Genomic DNA, 23,932 nt, shown 5'->3' on the forward strand with positions numbered 1-23,932 from the left:
CTGGTTTTCTCTCTTAGTAGAGGTGTGTCATCTCAGGCAAAGGACATAACTTTATCTGAGCTTCAGTTCCCTCATCTAGAGAATGAGGATCATACCTATCTCATAAGAATGTCCTGAGATTTAAAGACAAGGTTTGTAAACCACAGGGCACAAAATCTGAAATATGGCAGGTGCTCCAAAAAATGATAGCCCTGTGTTCTTCTACTGCCACATTAATAGGGAAGAGGACAGTGTAGGGCGGGAGGTGGGGGTCTTGGCATTGTCTTTCAATCTCCTGTCTCAGTACACATCACATACGAATTGGGTTGGGGGTAAAGCTTGCTATACTGGAAACCCCCAGGAATTCATTTACTGAAGTGAAAAGGTGCAGAAACAGTAATGGGTCCAACTGCTAATGAATGCCAGATCGCTGGGCAGACTGCCCTACTCTCACCCAGAAGCATAGAGATGGGAGGTAAGGGCTGTGGATTCTCACAGGGAGAAACTACTGGAAACGTTGGGGGCTTAAGTTACTCAGATGTTTTTGTTATATGAGCTTACCTATTATTATTAAGTACTTGTAAGGAGATGAAATTTGTTACTGTTCTAAGTTCAAGAATCTAAAATACAATGAAGTTAAAGGATTTGATCAAAATGATACTGTGTTAAAGGAACAGTATATGCTTCAATCATCCCCTCCTCTTAGACATAATTATGATCTTTCTGATCAGGACATCTGTCTTGCTTGTCTTTCTTTTACCACAGGAAAACCAATTTAATTCCTTTTTCAGTGTAAAAGTTTTTCTACAGTAACAGTAATGCTTCCTAATGATACTCTTAGAATCCTAAACAGAAAATATAGTCCATTGATGGTGGGTTACCCTCATATGTGAAAGATGACATGTACTGTATATGGACTTAATGTAATAATCTGGGTCTCCTAATTTCAAAGAAATACTTCAATTATATAAAAACAGCTGAAACCTCTTTCTACAAGGGGCAGATAATACTAAAAGTCACCCAAATAGACTGGAACGAAGAAAGGAAGACCTAACACCAGCGCACCTTAATAATACATCACTATTTTCCTGTCCCAATAATAGCTGGAAAATAAAAGCCATCGAGACCTGCTGGGGCCATCTCCCAGTTTGAAGTCCATCTCTCTTTTAACCTTAGAACCTTTTTATCTACAGCAACTCTAACACCAAACAGGAGAAAAAAAGAACAATTTTCTTTCTGAACCAAAGCACACAAAAATGTTCTTTCTGTGGAGGTCTTGATTCCACTTGAAGTGCTGTTATAATCATGTGTGTTTCATGTTAATGCTCCACAGGAAGCAAGGAAAGAGTGGGACATTCTCAACTGTGTCCAGCATAACTTAAATAAAACCTTTAACTCCAGGAAGGTGACGATGAGCATAGTATCGAACATCCATATTCACTTCCCTCCCCACTCCCAAAATAGAAGTCAAGTCCATGAGTCTTTGTGGAAATGGAACAGAGAAGGAGCTCTAAAGGGGGTGGGAGGGATGACTCTGTACCACACCTTGATGACAGCTCCGAAAGCTCCTTTACCAAGAAGCTGTAATTCTTCAAACTCAATGAAGTATCGGGAAAACTGTCTCTGTGTCTCACTAAAGAAGGCAGCACTGGGTAGCCGGTTGCTAGGAATGACAGTCTCAACATAATCTTGTCCTCCAGAATCTGAGATAAAACAGAGAGTAAGAGGCACATGAGGCATTGGAAATTTAGGAAGAGCTACACAGCCAACAATGATGGAAGCCCCGGAAGAAGAGCCCCAACCAGTATTTTGAAAAATTATCTTAACCTGAGTGGCCTTTTAAAACTTTTCCTTGGCCGGGCATGGTGGCTCACACCTGTAATCCTAGCACTTTGGGAGGCCGAGGCGGGCGGAGCACAAGGTCAGGAGATCAAGATCACGGTGAAACCCCGTCTCTACTAAAAATACAAAAAATTAGCTGGGCGCAGTGGCAGGCGCCTGTAGTCCCAGCTACTCAGGAGGCTGAGGCAGGAGAATGGCATGAACCCGGGAGGCAGAACTTGCAGTGAGCCGAGATCGCGCCACTGCACTCCGGCCTGGGCAACACAGCAAGACTCCGTCTCAAAAAAACAAACAAACAAACTTTTCCTCACCTTACCCTCCTTAAAGTAGGCAGAAATATATAATTAGCCCAAGTTTATAGGTGGGAGGTTATACAGAGTAAGTGACTTAACTATAGAGTTAGAACCCAAACCCAGGTCTCATGATCCATCCCAATCTCTAATGAGGTTCCTTAATCTCAGGTGCAGCAGGAAAAATCTAGTTACATGGCACTACAGGTGACTAAACACTACAAGAGACTACAGCAATGGACAGTCCATCAGTAGAGACTAGAAAAATCAGGGTGGTAAAACAGTCCCATGCACATGGCACACATCAAACTAATAGATTTATGTGTGGTTCAGAATAAAAGACATAAAATAATACATGCAGCGCCTTCCAATTTTAGGTTTATGTACACTTTCAAAATAATTTAATGTCAAACAGGATATGAAATAAAGAATGGTAATAGACTCACCTTCAGGACTTTGTTCCACTAGAGGCGTTTTTGGCTGAGGATTTATAAAGCTGTGTTTCAACAACTGCTGGGGACTCCATCTTTCCTTGTCATCCAAGCACACACATCTCAATGAGAGGGAAGGAAGAATCTCAGCATCACATACAATCAGTGCTAAACTAGTTAATCCAAGGTATTAACTATGGGTTTTTTTTTTTAAAGATACACATTAGAGAGTTCATGTTACTCATAGACCAGAATGTACTCTCACAGGTGAATTTAAATAAACATTCCTGAAGGATTTACATGCTATGAAACAGGCCAGGTACAAGAGGCGAATCAAAAAAAGGCGTCTCTAGATGCAGAAGACTTACCCTCACGGAACAATTTTTTAAAAGTCTAAGGTAGTGCAAGTAGGCTATAAATTTTCACCTCGATTAACAGTTTAATGCCTTGTCATGCCAAACTAAGCCTTTCGGGAACTGGTTATAAATAAAGCCTTCTAAAGACAAAGCAAATCAGAGAGTTGGTGCAGGAGAGCGGCTCAGTATGACGAGCTTTAGATTACGCCTGCTCATTACAGGATGAAGTAAGTTGGAAACATTTAGGGAAGGCTTTTTAAAAGTCCCATATTCTATTACATACTTTTTTAAGAAATTGGTTTATGCTTTTTTTTTTTCTTTTTTTTTTTTTTCTTGAAACAGGGACTTGCTGTATCACCCAGGCTGCAGTGCAGTGGTGTGATCTCAGCTCACTCCAACTTCTGCCTCCCGGGCTCAAGCAATCCTCCCATCTCAGTAGCTGGGACTACAGGCAGGCACCACCAGGCCTGGCTAATTTTTATATTTTTTGTAGAGAGGGGGTTTCCCCACGCTGACACAGGCTGGTCTCCAAATCCTGAGCTCAAGCAGTCTGTCTGCCTCGGCCTCCCAAAGTGCTGGGATTACAGGTGTGAGCCACTGTGCCCCGCCTCACATACTTTCTTTTAATCTTCATTCCTTGAACCCATTAACTTACTGTTTAATGGTATAATAGACAATTCTTGTTTTGTTTTTTAATGAAGAAAAACAAGCCATACCTTTAACCCAGGGCTTCTGAAAGTGGGGGTCCCTGGCCAGTAGCATCAGTATCCCCTAAAAAATGTTAGAAATACAAATTCTACTGCACCCCTGACCTAGTAAATCAGCATCTCTGGGGGTTTGGACAGTGATCTGTGCTTTAACAAGAGCTCCAAATGATTTCGATGCAAGCTAAAGTCTAAGTTAAAGTCTAAGTAGTTAAATTCTAACTGATTTAAGCTGGCCTTTTAAAAAAAAATTTTTTTTTTTTTGAGATAAGGTTTTGCTCTGTCACCCAGGCTGGAGAGCAGTGTTGTGATCATCACTCATGGAAGCCTCGAATTCCCATGCTCAAAGCATCCTCTTGCCTCAGCCTCCTGAGTAGCTGGGAGTACAGACATGTACCACCATGCTGGAATGCTTTATTTATTTTCATTTTATCTATTTATTTATTTTTTGAGACGGAGTCTTGCTGTGTTGCCCAGGCTGGAGTGCAGTGGCACTACCTTGGCTCACTGCAACCTGCAACCTCCACCTCCCGGGTTCAAGCAATTCTCCTGCCTCAGCCTCTCAAGTAGCTGGGACTATAGGCGAGTGCCACCATGCCTGGCTAATTTTTATATTTTTAGTAGATATGGGATTTTGCCATGTTACAGGCCATGGTGGTCTTGAACTCCTGACCTCAAATGATCTGCCTGCCTCAGCCTCCCCAAATGCTGGAATTACAGGCGTGAGGTATCGTGCCCAGCTGTGCTGGAATACTTAACAATTTTTTTTTTTTATTTTTAGTAGAGATGAGGTCTTACTATGTTGCCCAGGCAGGTCTTGAACTCTTGGGCTCAAGAGATCCTCTCACCTAGGCCTCCTGCAATGCTGGGATTACAGGTATGAACCACCATGCCAGGCTACTTTCATTACAACGGCACAAGTAGTACTTGACTTGGCAGCACTTCACCTATAATTATAAACAATATACTTAAAAGAATCAACTGTCATTGTGAGTTCTGGACTTAAAAATCCGTACATATAAAGTGGTGACAGCAACTATCATAAATGGTAACTTTTTTTTATGTTGCAGCAGTAAAAAGCAAAGTACTCCTAATTTCATAGCTTGAACAGGCAAAAAAAATTCTAATAAAACCATTTGTATAAGATACTGTATTTCCTTTAAATTTAAAATTAATTTTTAATTATATCATTCAAACATAAATACCTTCTCCTTGCAAATATTAAAGCATTACTGATAACGATAAAGCCTTTGACCAGCCTCCCCTTCCAATTCTTTCTTCCACTTAGTGTGTATCATTGTAGAGATTTTTCTATGCATTTACACACATAAACATACAATGATCCAAACAAAATAGTATTGTTTTTTGATTTTTTAAAGCAATATCATCTTGTATATATTATTCTTCAACTTGCTTTTTTCATTCCACCATTTGTCTTGGAGTTCTTTCTAAGCCAGTACTTAAAGATTTTTTTTAAACTTCTGTATAGGCGTGGACCTACCAGAATTTATTTACACATTCTCCTACTGTTGAGATTATTTCCAATTTTTCACATTTTCACAAAATGTTGCAATGAGCATCCCTATATATGCCCTGTTGGGTTTCTGAAGTGCATTATCAACTGTAACTCAACTGTGACATAAATGCTATTAACTTGAGAGAAAATCTGGATCAGAAAAATGTTAACGCCTACCTAGAATGCACAGTATTTTTAAGAGATTTATAGCCACCAAGATCTCACTTTAAAAATGAACTTCTCTGAACCAATAATTTTGGCAACAGGGTAGCCGTATATAGAAAAGGTTCAGCTTTGAACAGAAAGGGGTAAAACGCCTGGCAGCATCCACATTTCTTCATAGTTCTCACTACTGAGGATGGTGATGAAAACCAGCACTGACTCAGTCTGGGCCAAGTGCCAGAAACTTTATGGGTGTTAACTAATTTAATCCTCACAACCACCTCATGAGGTGGACAGTGCTATTATCCCAGTTTCACAGAGGAGGAAACGCAGGGCAGGGGGTTAAGTCACTCAGCCAGTAGGGCATAGAGGTGGGACCTGAACCCAGATGTTTTGACTCCAGAGTCTTACCCATCACAGAGGCTGATTTGAAACAAAATCTTTCTCCAAAGGGTGTTCAACAATATGTAAAAATATAACTACAAATGGAAGGTTGCTGTTTTCATTCTTTGTGAATGGTGTTTTTCTTTTGTTAACTAGGGCTGGACAGCAAAGTTCCTAAAACAGTTCTTGGCAGCTCCTTAACCAACCACAGTCTATCAAACCACTCCAGGGAGAGGAGTATACAAAATATTCTAAAGAAAAATCTTGTTAAAAGAATAAGAAGGCCATGAGCTGTGGCTCACGCCTGTAATCCCAGCACTTTGCAAGGCCAAGGCGGGTGGATCACAAGGTCAGGAGATCGAGACCATCCTGGCTAACACGGTGAAACCCTGTCTCTACTAAAAATACAAAAAATTAGTCGGGCATGGTGGTGGGCACCTGTAGTCCCAGCTACTTGGGAGGCTGAGGCAGGAGAATGGCGTGAACCTGGGAGGCGGAGCTTGCAGTGAGCTAAGATTGTACCACTGCACTCCAGCCTGGGTGACACAGCAAGACTCTATCTCAAAAAAAAAAAAAAAAAGAAATTATGTGATCTCAAGTTTGAAATTGACAGAGCATAGAGCTATTTAAGAAGAAAACTAGGAAAGTTTTAGCTACCGAGCCCATTCATTTTGCTACTAAACAGGAAAGGAAAGGTACTTCTACTTAAACCTCCCAGTGCTGTTTATAACAATACATAACGCTATTGCTAACCTTGACTAAATTACTCTTCATCAATGAAGAAGGCAGAATACTAAAGGTGACATTTTGAAGATGGAAACGAAACTTTCCATCTGTGATTCTATCATCATATTTGTCATTTTAGCCAACCTCATTGTTAGGGTGCATTTAAATAAATACTTTTAAAGTTCCATTGCATTAAAAAGATACCATAAAAGATTTCTTTAGAAATCTTAATATTTTCATACACTTTCAGGAGCAAAACCAACACAAAGAATCAAAGTTGGCCCCTTTCCACAACTGTGTATGTGTGTGTGTATATATATACATATCTCATATTCACTTTACACAAAAACAATCTCATTCAAACACAAATGCAGCTACTTTCACATCTATAATGGTAAGATCATCAGTGACAGGGCATAACAGTGTAACCCAGGCCAACTGGCTACTGGGATAGATGGAATAGGAAAGAAATGTGAAGGGTAAAATAAATGTTGCAAATGGAAGAAGTGAATAAAAGCAAATGATTGGGAAAAAGAAGGTAAAAAACAAAGAGCATCAGAAATGGAAGAAACCAGCCCAGGTCAACTCCTGCAGGACAGCTGGACAAGAGGAGCATCTGGAAAAATCCAGACTGAAGGGATGTTACCTCCCAATTAACAGAAACTGAGAGAACTTAGCTGTGGCTTGGACTGAAAACAGAGGCAGCACTAAATTCGAAAACACTTAAGTGAAGGACCTGGACAAACATGTTAGGCCTGAGGAAACATCTCAAGAAACGTTCTCCCAAACAGGATAAAACTTGGCTTTGTAATTAAACATGCACCTGTGATTTACAGGTATTGAAAATTCTCTAGCTAGAGTAAGTAATTTATTTGGATTCTACAACTTAGTTGAATGAGACAGCCAATGAAGAATGGTTAAGAAGCACAAGGGGCAGAATCTCACTCCCAAAGCTATTACTGAAGTAAGAAGCCTCGTCTTTGACCCTTTAGGAACCAGAGCAAAGGTCAGTATTTGGAACACCTAGGGCATTTCTCACCGTAACAATCTCTATTGACTTCCAAGAGTATACCAGCAGTCCCCCAAAAGGAGTTTGAAAATCAAGTGTGAATTCCAAGTGAATTTCAGAGAATGTGGTAGTTAAGAGAATCACAAACCTACGTGAGAAAGCAGAACATATAAGACTAGGACAGGACTGGAAGAGCAAAGAATGAAGTCCTGTTCCTCACTTTTCAGCTTCCATATCACTTAGATGTCTGGCACACTCCAGCACAATCAAAAGTACAGGAGTTAAAGTGCTATTAGAGAGAATCTCAGTGATACTCACTTCTTTAGAAAATCTTGAAAGTCAGCTGGTAAGTCACTAGGGATGGTCACAGGGTACTCTCCACATTCTTGTCCTTGGCTGAGGGACAGCAGCAGGAGGCCAAGACGCCAAACATCTCCTTTCTTCCCCGTTTTATAAGGCAGAGCATTGTCACTAAAACGAACTCGGGTTTGCTCAAACACATCCTCCTTGCAAATGTCTGCGAGGCGCTTAGAAATGCTATAGTCCGTAATCTTGACGGTGCCTTCTGCATCCACCAAGACATTAGATGCACTCAGGACCTTATGCACCACAGAATTGCTGTGCAGATAATCAAGGCCTGACAGGAGCTGAGCTGTGTACCTGCGAAGCTGATGCACAGGGATGGCGCCTGAGTGGCTCAGGTGTGCAGCAAGAGAGACCCCACTAATGTGCTCCACTAAAATGTCCACCACGATGGAGTCGTCTTGCTCTTTGAGATTCATTGCAAGGTAGCGTACTACATTTGGATGGCTCAATTTCACCAGTGAGTTGAATTCTGTTTCTGTTCCTTGAATCTGATAAGTTAAAAAAAAAAAAAAAGAATAATATTGGGCCAATCAACATTAACTTGGGTTTCATTTCAAAAGTGAAGTATTTGATCACACAAGGGAGGCAAAAAAAACCAAAACCAAAAACAAAAACAAAAAACCAAAAACAAAAATGAAGTATTTGATAGAAAATACACTTTCAAATGAGAGGAGAATATGCCCTGAACTGAATTCTCCCCAAACCATATGGTCAACCTAATAGTTCATAAAGATGGAAAAAATTTAGTTAATTCTCAACTTCTCTAATCTCAAAACCTACTATGCATATACTATGGAATTAGTGAACAGTTTTTAAAATAAAATTCGTTTGAGGTATGGCCACCAGAAAAAAACAAACTTTAATTTAAAAATAACCTTTTCTGATTAGCTTTGTATTTGGGTTTTTAAAAATACAGTATACAATTTGAGCAGCAGAATAATGGCTCCTCAAAGATGTCCACATCCTAATCCTCAGAACCTCACATGGCAAAGAGGAGTTAAGGTTGAAGATAGAAAAAAAAAAAAAATCTTTTCTGATTTAATAAAGATCACTGTCAACATTTAAAAAATTAGTTTGATAGAAAATACCCCCATGTTATCTATCCGGTCACCACACAAAGATAACTCAAGATTTTGTCACATTTACTTTCGGTTTTCTTTCTATACTTAAATACACACACATTTCTGAACACCATGCTTATCTACGATTTTTGTAAACCTTGTTATTATGTAATACTATAATATGCAATAGTGAATGTTCTCCTTATGCTTGGTTATAAATCATTAATTTATAAATTAACTTAAAAATCCTCCAGTCCCCCAAAATTCAGTTTTGAAGCAGTACTTTTCTTTTTTTTGGAGACAGGGTCTTGCTCTGTCACCCAGGTTGCGGTGCAGTAGCATGAACATAGCTCACTGCAGTCTCAACCTCCTGGGCTCAAGCAATTATCCCACCTCAGCCTCCCAAGTAGCTGGGACCACAAGTATGTGCCACCATGCCCACTAATTTTTAAATTTTTTGTAGAGACAGAGTTTCACCATGTTGCCCAGGCTGGTCTCAAACTCCTGGGCTCAAGTAGTCCTCCTACCTCGGCCTCCCAAAGTGCTGGGATTACAGGTATGAGTCACCACACCCAGCCCTGAAGCAGTATTTCAAGAGTAGGGAAAAGAAGAATTGCAAAAAACCCCAATTTTTAACTAGTATTTAGTCCCAGTTGGAAAGATGACTGTTAATGCCATACTAAGGGCTGAGAAAGGAGGTTAAGAAGGCAGCTAGAAGTGCTTTGACCATGTTGTGAAAGTTCTGAAACCAGAAGCAAGGGGCAAAGAGGTACTGGTCCTTCACGGTGTTCTCTGGTCAAACAGTTCTCATACTGCTCTGGATCATCTTTGCAGGACAATCAAACGCAGGGCTATTTTGTTCTGTCATCTCCTAAAGCCTGAGAATAGGCCTTTTGCTCAGTCAGCCACCTTGAATGCTTACCTGCTTTTTGCACTTATCAATCTTCTCTTTTTCTTGACTGGTAAGGAATGGACCCATTTTTTTCTGCCACTGAAGGACCCACTCATACAACAAGACAAAGCCGCCAGTGGCTGTTTCCAAAGCATTGTAGACTAATTTCCCAAGTTGTTCATCACCGCCTGCACATTAAACAGAAAGTATAATTAAATTCCATTGATACGTTTTCTGTGGGGGGAAAGAAGGGAGGGGGTAATACACATTCTTTAGTTCAACAATGGATACCATGTGCTAACTATGGAAAATATGACTTTATGTAATAATGTTCTTTTGTAAACAGTTTTTGATATTTTAGCAATATACCCTGAGTCCTAAAATAATTTTTTATAAGGGGCAAGAATCAACAATGAGATCTTAGTATCAGACAAATAAAGAATCAATGTTTGGCCAGGTGCAGTGGCTCACACCTGTAATCCCAGCATTTTGGAAGGCCAAGGCAGATGGATCACCTGAGGTCAGGAGTTCGAGACCAGCCTGGACAACATGGTGAAACCCCCTCGCTACTAAAAATACAAAAACGTTAGCCAGGTTTGGTGGCAGGCACCTGGAGTCTCAGCTACTTGGGAGGCTCAAGCACGAGAATCACTTGAACCTGGGAGGTGGAGGTTGTAGTGAGCCTCGATCACACCATTGCACTGCAGCCTGGGCGACAAGAGCAAGACTCTGTCTCAAAAACAAAAGAGACCAGTGTTTTATACTACTAGCCATTATGCACAATGTTATTTTCATAACGAGTTTACCTTTGCTGACTGTGTCTACTGGTGTACCCTCATATAGCTAAATACCAACTAAAATGACAGAAAGAATATGAAAATAGAGAACAAGTCATTGAGATTAACGTAGATTAGTGTGCGCAGTAAAACAGTAATTTGAAAATCTGAATACATCTATGACTTTCTAAATGCAAAATTTGAATATGCTCAGTAAATACAAACTGGTCAATGCTTTGGAAGGAAAGAACAAGAGATGTCAGTTTAGATTTGAAGCTAGAAAATGAGACACATTTATTTAGTGATAGTCATATGGTTCTCACACAGGGAGAGCTAAATTCTGTAACACCAAAAATTTTCTTATAAAAATCTCCATTTTCATTAAAACAATAATAGAAAATTCTAAAAAACTGGAAAAGGAGAAAAAAAATTACCATTTGTTTTATTTTTCTTTTAGTTCCCTCTATTCTCCTTTACCCCATAATTTACCATATCATAGCACATATGTAGCACCTTGACACTATGACATTTTGGACCAGGTAATCTTTGTTGTAGGCAGCTGTTTTGTGCACTGTAGGATTTTAGTAGCAATCCTGGTATCTACCCACTAGATGCCAATAGCACCCTGGCCCCAGTGTTAGCCATCAAAAACGTGTGCAGACATCACCAAATGTCCCCCAGGCTACAAAATTGCCCCCAGCTGATAACCCCTGATACATGGTATTCTGCCTTTTTCTCTTATATAAGTAATAGTTTTCCATGATGCTATACTATCTTCATAATGAAAACAAATTTTTAAAGAGACCTTGATACTTATCTTTTCTATTTGAATAATCAAAAGTGAAGTAACCTGTGTATATATGATAAAGATGACTCAGCAAAAATACTTTGGAAAAATATGGCTGAACTAGCTCACTTTGACTTCTTACCTGAGAAGCAGTTTTTACTTCATGGGAATACTGATAATTTGGAGATTTTAATTAAAATGATCTATTATGTTAGTCATAAATAACTCCTGACAGTCTTTGCCTAAGGGGAAAAATCCTGCTGTTTAAAAATTTGTCAACCAAAGGAAGCAACCTAAGAAATGTGGGATCTAAGCAGTCTACTAGAAACACAAGGCATTAAATATTTATGGGATGGAGTATGAAGTTATTTACATAAAGCCTAATTAAATTTGTATATTATGCAGTACAGTGTTTTGCAATATTTGTTTCCCTAATTGGGACAAGGCAGGCATTTCATAGTTGCTGGGGTTTAAAAAATTATAATTTTAGTATTGCCAGCCTCTTCTTGTCAGTTTTTCACGATAGGGATTATAAAAGGGACAAAAGAATATACTGTGATGAGGATAAGGGAAAATACATTATCAAGAGAACTCTAACTCAAACTCTGGGATATGCCCACAATGATGGTTCATGCAGACAGTCTCTATAGTGCTGTAGCCATATCTATAAGTAAGTGCTCTCTTCTCTCTAGTTCTAACAACTTTAAAATGAAAAACAAATACTGTTTTTTATAAAAATACTTCACCGAAAATAAAAAATTAGTAATCTTTTATGGAAACAATTCATAGACAGGGCATATTAAAAAAATCAGACCCACTGTGAGAAAACAAAATAAATAATTTACTTGGTGATTTTATTAAAAATTCTCCAACTGAAAATGTGCCTCCTAATAAGGGTATTAGCTATGGTGAATCTGTCTAATGAGTACCAGTGAGAATAAGAGACCAAGTTAAGGTAAGAAGAATTGTATTAATTTGCCTTCTTGATTTCCCCAGGTTATTGGAAGTAGTGAGTTCTATGTTGTCACTTCGTGAATCTGAAATGTCTGAGTCAAGGACAGTCTCAGGTCCAAAGCCAACCACCACTACCAAGGTCTCGAACCCGCCCAACGATTCCTTTGTCTAAATACGGCTGCTCTGTGTATGTGCAGGATCCTCTACTATCCAGGCTGCTGTTTGTCTGCCAAGGCTAAGTATCCAGCTCATAGATTATTGAGAAGTTTGGTTTCTTCTCCCTCCACCTGCTGCCTCCTCCCTGGCAACTCTTTTGCTTATTTGTATCTCCTTAAAGAGGAAGGGGAAAAGATGCCAAAAGAAACTCAATTCACGTAATTTGGCTACCTGTTACCTCGGGCAAAAATATTCACGGGATTGAAAATTAAAGTTAATTGACAAATTCACCATGTACAAAGATTTCTATACCAATTACTGGTTTTATCTGTAAGGCTAGGTAAAGATGACGTACATTTAGGGCAAAGGAAGAGACATCAAAAACTTGACTTTAGTATGAGCAATTCAAAATCTGATTTGCTGAACCAGCTTCATTCCAAATAGCCATGAGTAGACAAAACTTCTAAATAAGGCATATAGAAAATAAGGTGGTCTTCCTGGTCAGGTATAACATGCCAGGCAGGAAACAGCCAAATGGATGGATATCCACTTAAGAAAATGAGATCTGGTCAATAAAGACCACAGGCGTTACTGTAGTCCTAGCTACTAAGGAGGCTGAGGCAGGAGTATTGAGTGAACCTAGGAGTTTGAGGTTACAGTGAGCTATGATTGTGCCACTGTACCACTCCAGCCTAGGTGATGGAGCAAGACCCTGTCTCAACAACAAAAAAGGTAATAGGCATTAGAATGCATTTTGTTACACATATTTTATTAGCATTAGATGTATATGATGCAAAATTCTTACTAACATTTTAATTAGGTTTTTGTTTCAATAAGCTTTGATAATTATAATGACAGATTTAAAATTATCTTTACTTTAATAATATTTCCAAGAGCACGGGTTTTTAAATTTCATTTTATTTTATTGAGACAGGGTCTCATTCTGTCACTCACACTGGAGTGCAGTGGCTTGATCATGGCTCACTGCAGCTTTGAACTCCTGGGCTCAAGCAATCCTCCCACCTCGGCCCCTCAAAGTATTGGGATTATGGGCGTGAGCCACTGCACCCAGCCAAAAACACAGGTTTTTATTTCCATCTGACATGAGGGGAAACCTGAGTGACTTCTCATTCCAGTCATTAAGGATGGGAGCCAGAATGACTACCAGTTTGATGGTCTTCCTCGGACTGCACTGGTCTGAATGCCATAGTGTCTAATCTATCCCATTCCTTCGTGATTAACTTTTGCCATTACAATAATATAAATAGATTTTGTTAGTTTACTTACCAATACATTTCCCTTTGTGTACCATGAGCTGATCAGGACTCCCCATATTGAAATACAGAACTTCACAAGAGCCAGGAGAATCTTCACTATTACATACCGAATACTGTCGTTCTCGCCTTAAAAACAAATTCGAACAATACGTTTGAACAATCATTTTTTTCTTTAAGATGAACATAGGAATGTTATAGATTAACATAGGCAAGAATGCCCCCCCGTTTTCTCCTGTTTGTTGTTACTGTTTATCAGCCCACTCACAGTCTAACATCTGTTTCTACTGGGAATTGAGTAGGAGGTGCTAATGAAAAAGGCATTCGTTTCCCCACTTCCCATCGTCATCTTCTCCACATGAAAACCACAAACCCTTAACTCCAGGTCTGTGCTGCCCAACGCCGTGGCTACTAAAATAAAACTGAAAATTCAGTTCAAGTGCAGTAGCCACATTTAAGTACTCAATAGCCATACATGGCTAGTGGCTACTATATTGGACAGCACAGATACAGATCATTTCCATTATCAGAAAAAGTTCTACTGGTCAGCAGTGATTTAGATCAATTCCACATGTATCCCACATTGCTTCATTCCCATGCACATGCACATCTGGAGAAAGCTGCAGAACAGAGGGGGTTGGAGCTGCCACAAATTCCTGGTTTCCAACTGGGCCTCCAGTCATTGAGTGCACATTCCTTCTCTTGCTTGTCTTTGGTAGATATTGCCATCATTCCCTTCCATGACTTCTCCGAAACACTTAAAACCCAACCTCTCCTCTCTTTCTGTTTTTGTACTTTTTTTCTGGTGGGGAGCAATAGCTAAGAAACTAGATCATAATGCAAAAATAATAAATTAGGGGAGAGGGTGCAGGGAAGAGGTAAGGGAGATACCTCTTGATGGTCAGGATTGAACACTTACCAGAAACACTTTGATGAAGTGCATGGACGGCTCTCTAGAGAGATCACCCTCTCATTCTCAGCATGATTTTGACTTTTACTTTCACTGATTACATGATGCAATGAGGAATGCAGTCCACAATTTCTATTGTTCCACCTATAAAGTTACTTGGCATTGGCACTATTCATTCTTTGTGAGTGACTTTGAGGAAGGATGGCTACTCCTGTCCTCAGTTCCATCCCCTACAGAGGTCTCCTCTGGGATCTTAGTCTATTAGTTAGTCCATTTCTCCTGTATGTTCAATCAGCCCCTCTCTCTGGGCTCCCTCCCCCCAGCCTATAAATCTCTCTGATCCACACATTCCCCTCTGTCAACCCGGCACCACCCACCCCGTCACCCCTCATAGTCACACTCCTGCACTTGCTGTCTCCACTTCTGCACTATTTACCCTTCACACCATTGCAATGTCAATAAAACTGCCACCTCCCTCCACTCGCTCTAAACCTGATTTTCCTGGCTCTCTAATTTTGGTTAGAGGCATAATCATCCATTCTGTCTCACAGGTCACCTGTGAGTCTCCGTGGGCTCCTAGATCTGCATCGAATTGGTCTTCAAGTATGACCCTCTCCTCTCTGTTTCTCCTGCCCTGTTTAGTTCATCTCCAACTTTCTCCTGGACACATGCAATACTCTGTTATTATCTGGTCTTTCTGCTTCCAATCCTACACATCCTCTCTTTCCTCAAAACCCTCCCACACTGGTGACAAGATTATGTATTATGATACAGATATCTTACACCACACATATGTCCACATATTCTTTTTTTTTTTTTTTTTGAGATGGAGTCTCACTCTGTCACCCAGGCTGGAGTGCAGTGGTGCGATCTTGGCTCACTGCAAGCTCCACTTCCCGGGTTCACACCATTCTTCTGCCTCAGCCTCCTGAGTAGCTGGGACTATAGGCGCCCGCCACCACGCCCGGCTAATTTTTTTGTATTTTTACTAGAGACGGGGTTTCACCGTGTTAGCCAGGATGGTCTCAATCTCCTGACCTCGTGATCCGCCTGCCTCAGCCTCCCAAAGTGCTGGGATTACAGGTGTGAGCCACTGCGCCTGACCCATGTCTGCATATTCTAAACATCAAAAAATAACAAATACGTTGTAGTTCTGTTCAAATTTCTACTTCTAAAGTTACATGTGCAACTAGGAACACACTGAGATTTATGAAGAAAAGGATAAAAGGAAAGGTTCAAAATTACATGCCAGACTTAGTAACATAAATTATGCAGAAGCATCTCTGCATCAGCTCTGGCCTCCTCAGCAGATGGTGCTAATGGTCATTTTAGTCTAGGCCATCTTTCTGTTCTTTAGTTTACAATGTGTAAATGCTTGGTTTTAAGGTGTTTTAGAATGTGAATCATCCTATTATGACTCAAGCACAAACACAATGAGTGTTGATGGCTGTAAGATTAAGGAATAATTAGTACTGAAGGAAAAGTAGACATAATCTTAAAAGTGAAAGTAAGAAAAGGACAAATGTGGTACATGCTGCATGGCATAGTTTGTAGCAGAAACAATTCTGAAGGATAAAAAGCTAAATCACAGAGTTTGAAAAGAAGGAATAAAGAGACAAGTGCAATGTCATCAATGTCTATTGTTTTCGCCAAAAAGATTCATATATATTGGATGCTTATACTGTCTACTCGGGACTCATCAAGAACTGGGTTTGGAACAACCTTTCGGATTTGAATCCATTCCTAAGTAAAACAGCTTCTGTACTCCAGCAGAAACAGCCATTCCAATGCAAACAAATGGTGTTCAGAAGTTATGACTCTGGTCTCATCAGCAACGATCTATTCTAGACTATGGATGTTCATGAGGTTTGCAATATAATATTAGAGATATCACCCATGTTATCAGTTTTGCCAAGTAACTGTGGCAGTTCCCAACCTATATAGATGAAGGGTGTTTCAAATAAAATTACCAAATAGTATTAATCTAGGTCTTTAAAAAGAACAGAGAATTAAACATAATACAATTTTAGATGACTAAATTAGGCAGCTAGGAACTTGATACCTGAAAAAAGAAAAAAGGATAATCTTTTTTTTTTTTTTAAACCAAGTGGCAAGAAGAGAGATGGCAATTTTTCAAGTGGGGACTTGAGAATTGGGCTACCATTCAAAAGATTGCTCTACCAATATGATCAATGTGTAGATGAAGGGGCAGGATGGAGAAAGAGGATCTCATCTGAGACACAGCGGCAGGGATAGTCTCACCTTCCTGCCTAACTCACCAAGATGCCACAGAAAATGCTAGCTCTAGGTCCCTTAATTTGAAACTCAGAGCCACTTTGTAGAGACAACGTTAGTAAGAATTCCTGGTATTGTTTAATTTGAGGTAAACCAGTCTATGCCTCCATGGAACCAACCAGAGAAAGTGAACAACAGAGGACCATGTCTGGAGAGACATATCGAGGATCCCCTCTCCCCTACATCTTTATACTTCGATGGTTCCCCAGTTTTTTGCGGAGAGCGGAGACAATCCCATGTCTTATGCCCTTAATGATCTCTTCTCTGTAAGGATGAGGAGCCAGCAGTTGCCACACCTGGCTTTAGGATAGCGAAAACAAACTAGATAACCTAATCCTGTTGATGGTGGATATAAATAGGTGATATATTCTAGATTCTGGGCTACACTACGGTAATTGGCAAAGACAGCAAGTCCGAATATGTGAAGGCAATTTTCTACCATGAGCTATTTTATAGAGGTTTTTTGGTTTTTAGTTTTGCTTCTCCTACAAAATTCAAATTGCCCACTTCTCAGGAGCAACATCCCGGAAGCAAGGCAGGGGGTTAGGGGGACTAAGTCTGCACTTCACAAATATACCCTCACACTGAACTGTACACATTGAAATGGCTAATTTTATGTTTTTTGATTTTTACCTTAATATTCGAAAAAGTGAATCCTTCAAGGTGGGAAAAGAAGGCTTGAAGGATAGAAAATAAAGTTCTTCAACAAAGGCAAAGACTCATCAGTGAAAAGCCTTTGAGTATCAGGCCTTTACGTTCTTTCCACTAGAATAGTGAGTGGTTTTCTTTTCTCTCTTTCTCTTCTTTTCAGCAGTGAAAATCTTTTGTTAAATAAAACCTCACTGGTTTTTCACATGCCCCACAGGTCAAGAGAAGCAAAATTGCCCTGGTTAAAGAGGCTGTAGACTCTACAAACACCAGAAACACAGTGTACCACTTTCCCTGTGTCGTCTTCCCTTCCTTACTCCCTCCCTGCATCAGATGTTTACCAGGCATCTACCACGTGTCTTCCAGGCACTGTTACAGGCTTTGAGGAAAACACAGACAAGGGCTTTGCTCTCACAGACCTCACATTCCAAAACAAACAAGTGAATAACAATTTCAGCAAGTGCTAAGTGTTATGTAAAAAATAAAACAGAGAATTGGAGAGCAAGGGACAAAGTAGGGAAATAGGGTAGAGGGGGGCTCAGGAAGGCATCCCTGAGAAGGTCGCATTTGAGGGGAGAACTGAATGAGAAGGAGCTCACCAAGCAAAATGCCAGAGGGAGAGTAGCCCCGGCAGAGGGGTCAGCAGAGGCTCTGAGATGGGAAGGAGCTTTGTTGCCCAGGCTGGTCTTGAACTCCTGGGCTCAAGTGATCCTCCAACCCCAGCCTCCCAAAGTGCTGGGATCACACATATGAGCCACCATGCCCAGCAGGCTATCTTTGATCTCAAAAACAAGCCTAACCTTGGATTCACTGTTTATAGTCAGCCACAAAAATAGAAATGTTTAAACTTAAAACAATCGTTTTCCATGTATCTGAAAAGACTTATTTATATCATTGATTTAATTCAAGGGTTCTAATACAATAAAAATTTGTTAGATATTTCCTAGTGAAATTCTCTGACAACTTCAAACTCTGTTGCTTATTGGATGCCCAGATTCAAAAATAATTTAAATTGGGAAGGAGTTATAATCTTAAAAAGGAATGGTTACCAGAAACAGTATTTTTAAAAACTTTAGTTAACCCTAATAGTAGGTAAACATTAGTGTCAAAATGATTTCTGAACTGTTTTTTTAATAGTAGATAATTAGGGAAAGAACTAAAATGGTTCCTTCTAATAAACAAACCATACAGAAGTTTATATAAATCTTGTTTGGTGCCTAAAATGTTTCTTTTCATAGAAGCAAAGTGATGATTTTAAGTTCTGCTCAGAGTCTCACAAGAGATAATTTAAACATACAATGAAGGCTGAAGTCCCCACACTATTTAGTAACCCACCCCACTCATAAACGGTTTCTGCACTAAAATTCCTTTCTGGTCTACAGGGGCCACAGCAAATAGAGAGCAAAGTCACAATTCTTCAGTGAAAAAGATATAGAACAAGTAGTATATTTTAAGTGACCAGTGGTGACAGGGAACAGCCCAGGAGCCCACCTCAGTACTAGGGAGGGGACCCCTGGTAACCAACTGGGGTTCCTGCTCTCACGTAACAGATGTCCCACCTGTGCTCATTTTCAGGCACTCCTTACATCTGTGGTGGGACCTAATGCGTTGTAGACTGAAACACTGGATGATGATGATTCAAATGGAAGAAAATTTTTAAAATCACTTACTGAATTTAAGTTATTAAATGTTAAATCAAATCGTACTAAGGCAAGTTTGTGATGGTTATAGGCTGTTATAAAGGGGAATGAGGCTGGGTGCAGTGGCTCATTCCTGTAATCCCAGCACTTTGGGAGGCCGAGGCGGGTGGATCACGAGGTCAGGAGTTCAAGACCAGCCTGGCCAACATAGTGAAACCCTGACTCTACTAAAAATACAAAAATTAGCCGGGTGTGGTGGCACGTGTCTGTAGTCCCAGCTACTTGGGAGGCTGAGGCAGGAGAATCGCTTGAACCCAGAAGGCAGAGGTTGCAGTGAGCTGAGACCACGCCATTGCACTCCAGCCTGGGTGACAGAGTGAGACACCATCTCAAAAAAAAAAAAGGGAATGAGCAACAAAACTAGATTCATGATAGATACTTGGAAAGTGTTAAATGCAATTTTGTTTCATATTGCTAAAAATATACTCAATATATTGCTAATATATTAAGATATATAAGGTTTAAAAAAAGTTATTAAGACTATCGCCTTAAATTTCCATCAAATTTCACTACATCTTTAATGTAATGAAATCCTTCTACATCTTTCATTCTCCCAGATCAGAAATCCCAGGGACTTACCTAGACCTTCCTGAGGAATTTGCCCGATGTTTACCATTTCCTACAAAGTCAGGAGAGCCTCCATGTAGAACGGCAGCCGTTCTGTGTCCTCCTGGGTCCTTCTTAGAGGTATGATCTTGGTTTGACAAACTAGCAATTTCCAAACGTTCCTAGAACAAGAAAAGTAAAACCTACTTTAGATGTAAGTCACAAATGGAAGACAATCATGGTACATAATTATTAATTCAGCATAGAATGCAAATTTTAAGCTGAATGTTTACAAGTGAAATAAAATTGAACTCAACTTTTAATAGTTTAAAATAGCTAGAAGGAGGACATTGAATGTTTCCAACACAAAGAAATGATAAATGTTTGCAATGATGGATGTGCTAATTACCCTGATCTGATCACTATACATAACATGTATCAAAACGTCACTATATACCCCATGAATACATACAACTATTATTTGTCATTAAAAAATAAAATTAAAAAAACGTTAATGCCTAAAAATGTACTGGCTCAAAAACTGAAGTCCAGGTTTTGGTTTCAAGAAAATGTAAATTTTATAAATGAAAATGCTTAGAATCTTGCAATAGTGTAAAAAGTTAGGGAGAAGAGTAATAGGAGATGAACAGAAGAAGGGGGAATCAAAGAGAAGGTAGAGAGTGGCTGACAGGAAGGCAGATCAGGCGCAAGACAGGAGCACTGGTGGAAACGGGGATCTCATCTTACGTTTCTACGCAGGTTTAGTTTCACATAGGGCAGTACACTTGTCTGTGGAAGTGATTATACAAGACAGAAAGAAAGGCATTATCAGTCCCATTTTAAGGGACAAGTAAAGTGAGTCACAGAGAATGTCACCTTGCCAAGGTCACAGAGCAAGGCAGTAGAAAAGCTGAAGCTTTAAACCAGGGGAAGCTTGCTTGTGCTTCAGCTTCCTGCTTCCTGCTACCACATCGTGCCCCTTAAGTTTAATGCTATAATTATGTAAAAGAGAATGAGTAACATTTTATCTGAATTTCTCCAAACATGTCTGACTGGTTTTTTGCTTGAGCTAGACTCAGGAAAAATAAAGGAAAAAGTACTCTATCCTTTTTCACCACTGCCTTTTAAATCTGCTCTGTTGAATAACTCTTTTTCATCACTGAATGAAATTTCAGGCAGCTCCATATGGTTTCTATTCCCTCTTCAGTATCAACAAATCATTTTATTTTCCAGGTATTAAGAATTCTTGGTCGGGTGCGGTGGCGCACACCTGTAATCCCAACACTTTGGGAGGCCGTGGTGGTGGGTGGATCACTTGAGGCCAGGAGTTAAGGACCAGCCTGGCCAACATGGCGAAACCCCATCTCTGCTAAAAAATACAAAAATTAGCCAGGCGTAGTGGCACACACCTATAATCTCAAATACTCGGAAGGCTGAGGCACAAGAATTGCTTGAACCTGGGAGGTGGAGGTTACAGTGGGCTGAGATCGTGCCACTGCACTCCAGCCTGGGTAACAGAACGAGACTCTGTCTCAAAAAGAAACAATTTTAGTCCAAGTTAATTATTAAAGCCGCAATCTCTTCCTTCCCTCATTTGATAAATTATAGTAATTATGTAAGTCTAAATCATCTACTGACAACATAAAACTCTAAATTTTGCCACCTATTTGGGGAGTCTGAAATACATGGTGAATATTTATTTATTTTTAGTGCTTCATTTTATTTTGTATTACTGACAGTAACACAGATGTCATCAGTGGAAATAAAAACACTTTGTTCTGCAAAATGTAAATTATTTTATTATGATGGAGTTGATAGGGTACCTGCTTAGCCATTTCTTTCCTTTTTTTCTCTTCTTTTATCTCTTCTTTCCTTCTCTGGATCTCATGTAGGATTTCACGTTGCTGAAATAAATCAAACCATCATCAAAAGGCAATCTCTGAAATCTATACAACATATAAATTATGGAACTACAGAAAAATCTTTTAACTTTCAATAATTCAAACCCTCTTTTCCTAAGAGATCTTAAAATACAGCATCTTAGTACAAACTGCAGTTCTATCCGTTTTATCAGAGTTTTTATGCAATAGGCATTCCCATTTAAACAGGTTTGAGAATGTGTGGGGAGGGGCATTTACTCCCCATTCTTCATGTTTCCACATGCAGGAGACTTCCACTACAGCAACACTGTTGGCTTCTCACTTCTTCTCACATTTGTCTTAGCCCCTCCTGTTTGATATCTGTCTATCTGCAGAGAACAAGCACTTGTGCCTGCTCTCTGCCATGGGGATCTAGGTCAGCTTGGTGAAGGTGGGCTGAGCAAGCCTCAATGCCTGGACCTGGGGTGGCCATGGCCCAAGTACCACACCTACCTGCCATTCTTTAATCACCTGCATTTTCCAATCAGCTTTCTCAATTTTTTTTTTTTTTTTTTTTTTTTTTGAGACGGAGTCTGGCTCTGTTGCCCAGGCTGGAGTGCAGTGGCCGGATCTCAGCTCACTTCAAGCCTCGCCTCCCGGGTTCACGCCATTCTCCTGCCTCAGCCTCCCGAGTAGCTGGGACTACAGGCGCCCACCACCTCACCTGGCTAGTTTTTTGTATTTTTTTAGTAGAGACAGGGTTTCACCGTGTTAGCCAGGATGGTCTCGATCTCCTGACCTCGTGATCCGCCCGTCTCGGCCTCCCAAAGTGCTGGGATTACAGGCTTGAGCCACCACGCCCGGCCCAGCTTTCTCAATGTTAAAAGTGGTGTTTTGATCTCTATTTTGTATTATTCTTCTAAAATTCAGATTATAAATATCAAAACTATTAAGAGATTCACCAAAAACCATAATAGCAATAATACAACATGTAAAAACATACCTCAAACTTATAGGTAGCTATAGCAGTAGATGAAAACAAAATTGTTAGCTAAATAATCACTATCTTCTAATAAAAATTAGCCTTCCTAACAACAAGGACAATAATAAAAACTACAAACTCCCAGCGGGGCGCGGTGGCTCACACGTGTAATCCCATCACTTTGGGAGGCCAAGGTGGATTGATCACAAGGTCAGGAGTTTGAGACCAGCCTGGCCAACATAGCAAAACCCCATCTCTACTAAAAATACAAAAATTAGCCAGGCATGGTGGTGGGTGCCTATAATCCCAGCTACTCGGGAGGCTAATGCAGGAGAATCGCTTGAACCTGAGAGGTGGAGGTTGTAGTGAGCCAGTATCGTACCACTGCACTCCAGTTTGGGCAGCAGAGCAAGACTCTGTCTCAAGAAATAAAAATAAAATAAAATAAAAATAATTAAAAAAAAAGAACTACAAACTCCCAACAATAACTAGGCTACACACTTAAATAGAAAATAAGTAACAAAATCAATGGCACCTAAAAAAGACAGTGTTAATGTAAAGCACAGGATAAACAAAATGAAGCAGAAACAAAATAAAACGAAAAAAGAGGCATAAGAACCTAAGAACAAAACGCTAAAAGTAACTTTAAGAGACCCTACTATCTAGAAAATTAGAACGCCTCACCAAAAGATAAAAATAGATATACAAATGGTGCGGGCACGGTGGCCCATGCCTGTAATCCTAACACTTTGAGAGGTCGAGGCCGGAGGATTGGTTGAGCCCAGGAGTTCAAGACCAGCCTGGCAACATAGGGAGATCTTGTCTCTACAAAAAAATTTTAAAATTAGGTAGGTGCAGTGGAGTACACCTGTAGTCCCAGCTACGCAGGCAGCTTAGGCGGGAGGATCCCTTGAGCTGCAGTGAGCCAAGATCGCGCCACTGCACTCCAGCCTGGGCGACAGAGCAAGACACTGTCTCAAAAAAAAAAAAAAAAAAAAAAAAAAAAAAGCAGAAAACAAAAACAAATAGTACTGGTTGGAAAAAGAAACAATCCTGGATGGGAAGTCTAAATACTGTGAAGATACCAATTCTTCCTAAATAAATATGTAAGTTTTTAAAAACTCAATAGAAATCCCAGGAGGTTTGTTTTGTTTTGACTCTGGGAAAGCAATTCTGTAGATCTTCTGTAAGAATAAATGGGTGAGAATGGCTGAGAAACAAAAACAATGGAAGACGAAGGGATGGGGGGGGTAGGCTTGATTTGTCAGATATTAAAACATTATAAAGATATAATAATTCAAAGAGTGTGGTAGAGATTCAAGAAAAA

At 39.9% G+C, this 23,932-nt stretch overlaps 1 protein-coding gene across 3 annotated transcripts in view; it reads right to left on the reverse strand.

Moving 5' to 3' along the window:
• LOC105492461 (eukaryotic translation initiation factor 2 alpha kinase 4) overlaps window positions 1–23,932 on the reverse strand; it is a 108,552-nt gene that overhangs the window by 64,344 nt on the left and 20,276 nt on the right. For all 3 annotated transcript variants that reach the window (XM_011759585.3, XM_011759596.2, XM_071067112.1), the window contains exons 5-11: window positions 21,588–21,668; window positions 19,798–19,946; window positions 13,679–13,794; window positions 9,749–9,906; window positions 7,718–8,253; window positions 2,558–2,664; window positions 1,525–1,682 (exon numbers count right to left, since the gene is read on the reverse strand). In XM_011759585.3, coding sequence (XP_011757887.2) covers window positions 1,525–1,682; window positions 2,558–2,664; window positions 7,718–8,253; window positions 9,749–9,906; window positions 13,679–13,794; window positions 19,798–19,946; window positions 21,588–21,668 — 1,305 coding nt within the window. The remainder of the gene's footprint in view (window positions 1–1,524; window positions 1,683–2,557; window positions 2,665–7,717; window positions 8,254–9,748; window positions 9,907–13,678; window positions 13,795–19,797; window positions 19,947–21,587; window positions 21,669–23,932) is intronic.

This window comes from Macaca nemestrina, chromosome 7 (genome assembly GCF_043159975.1).
Source record: "Macaca nemestrina isolate mMacNem1 chromosome 7, mMacNem.hap1, whole genome shotgun sequence".
In the NCBI taxonomy this organism is placed as follows: domain Eukaryota; kingdom Metazoa; phylum Chordata; class Mammalia; order Primates; family Cercopithecidae; genus Macaca; species Macaca nemestrina.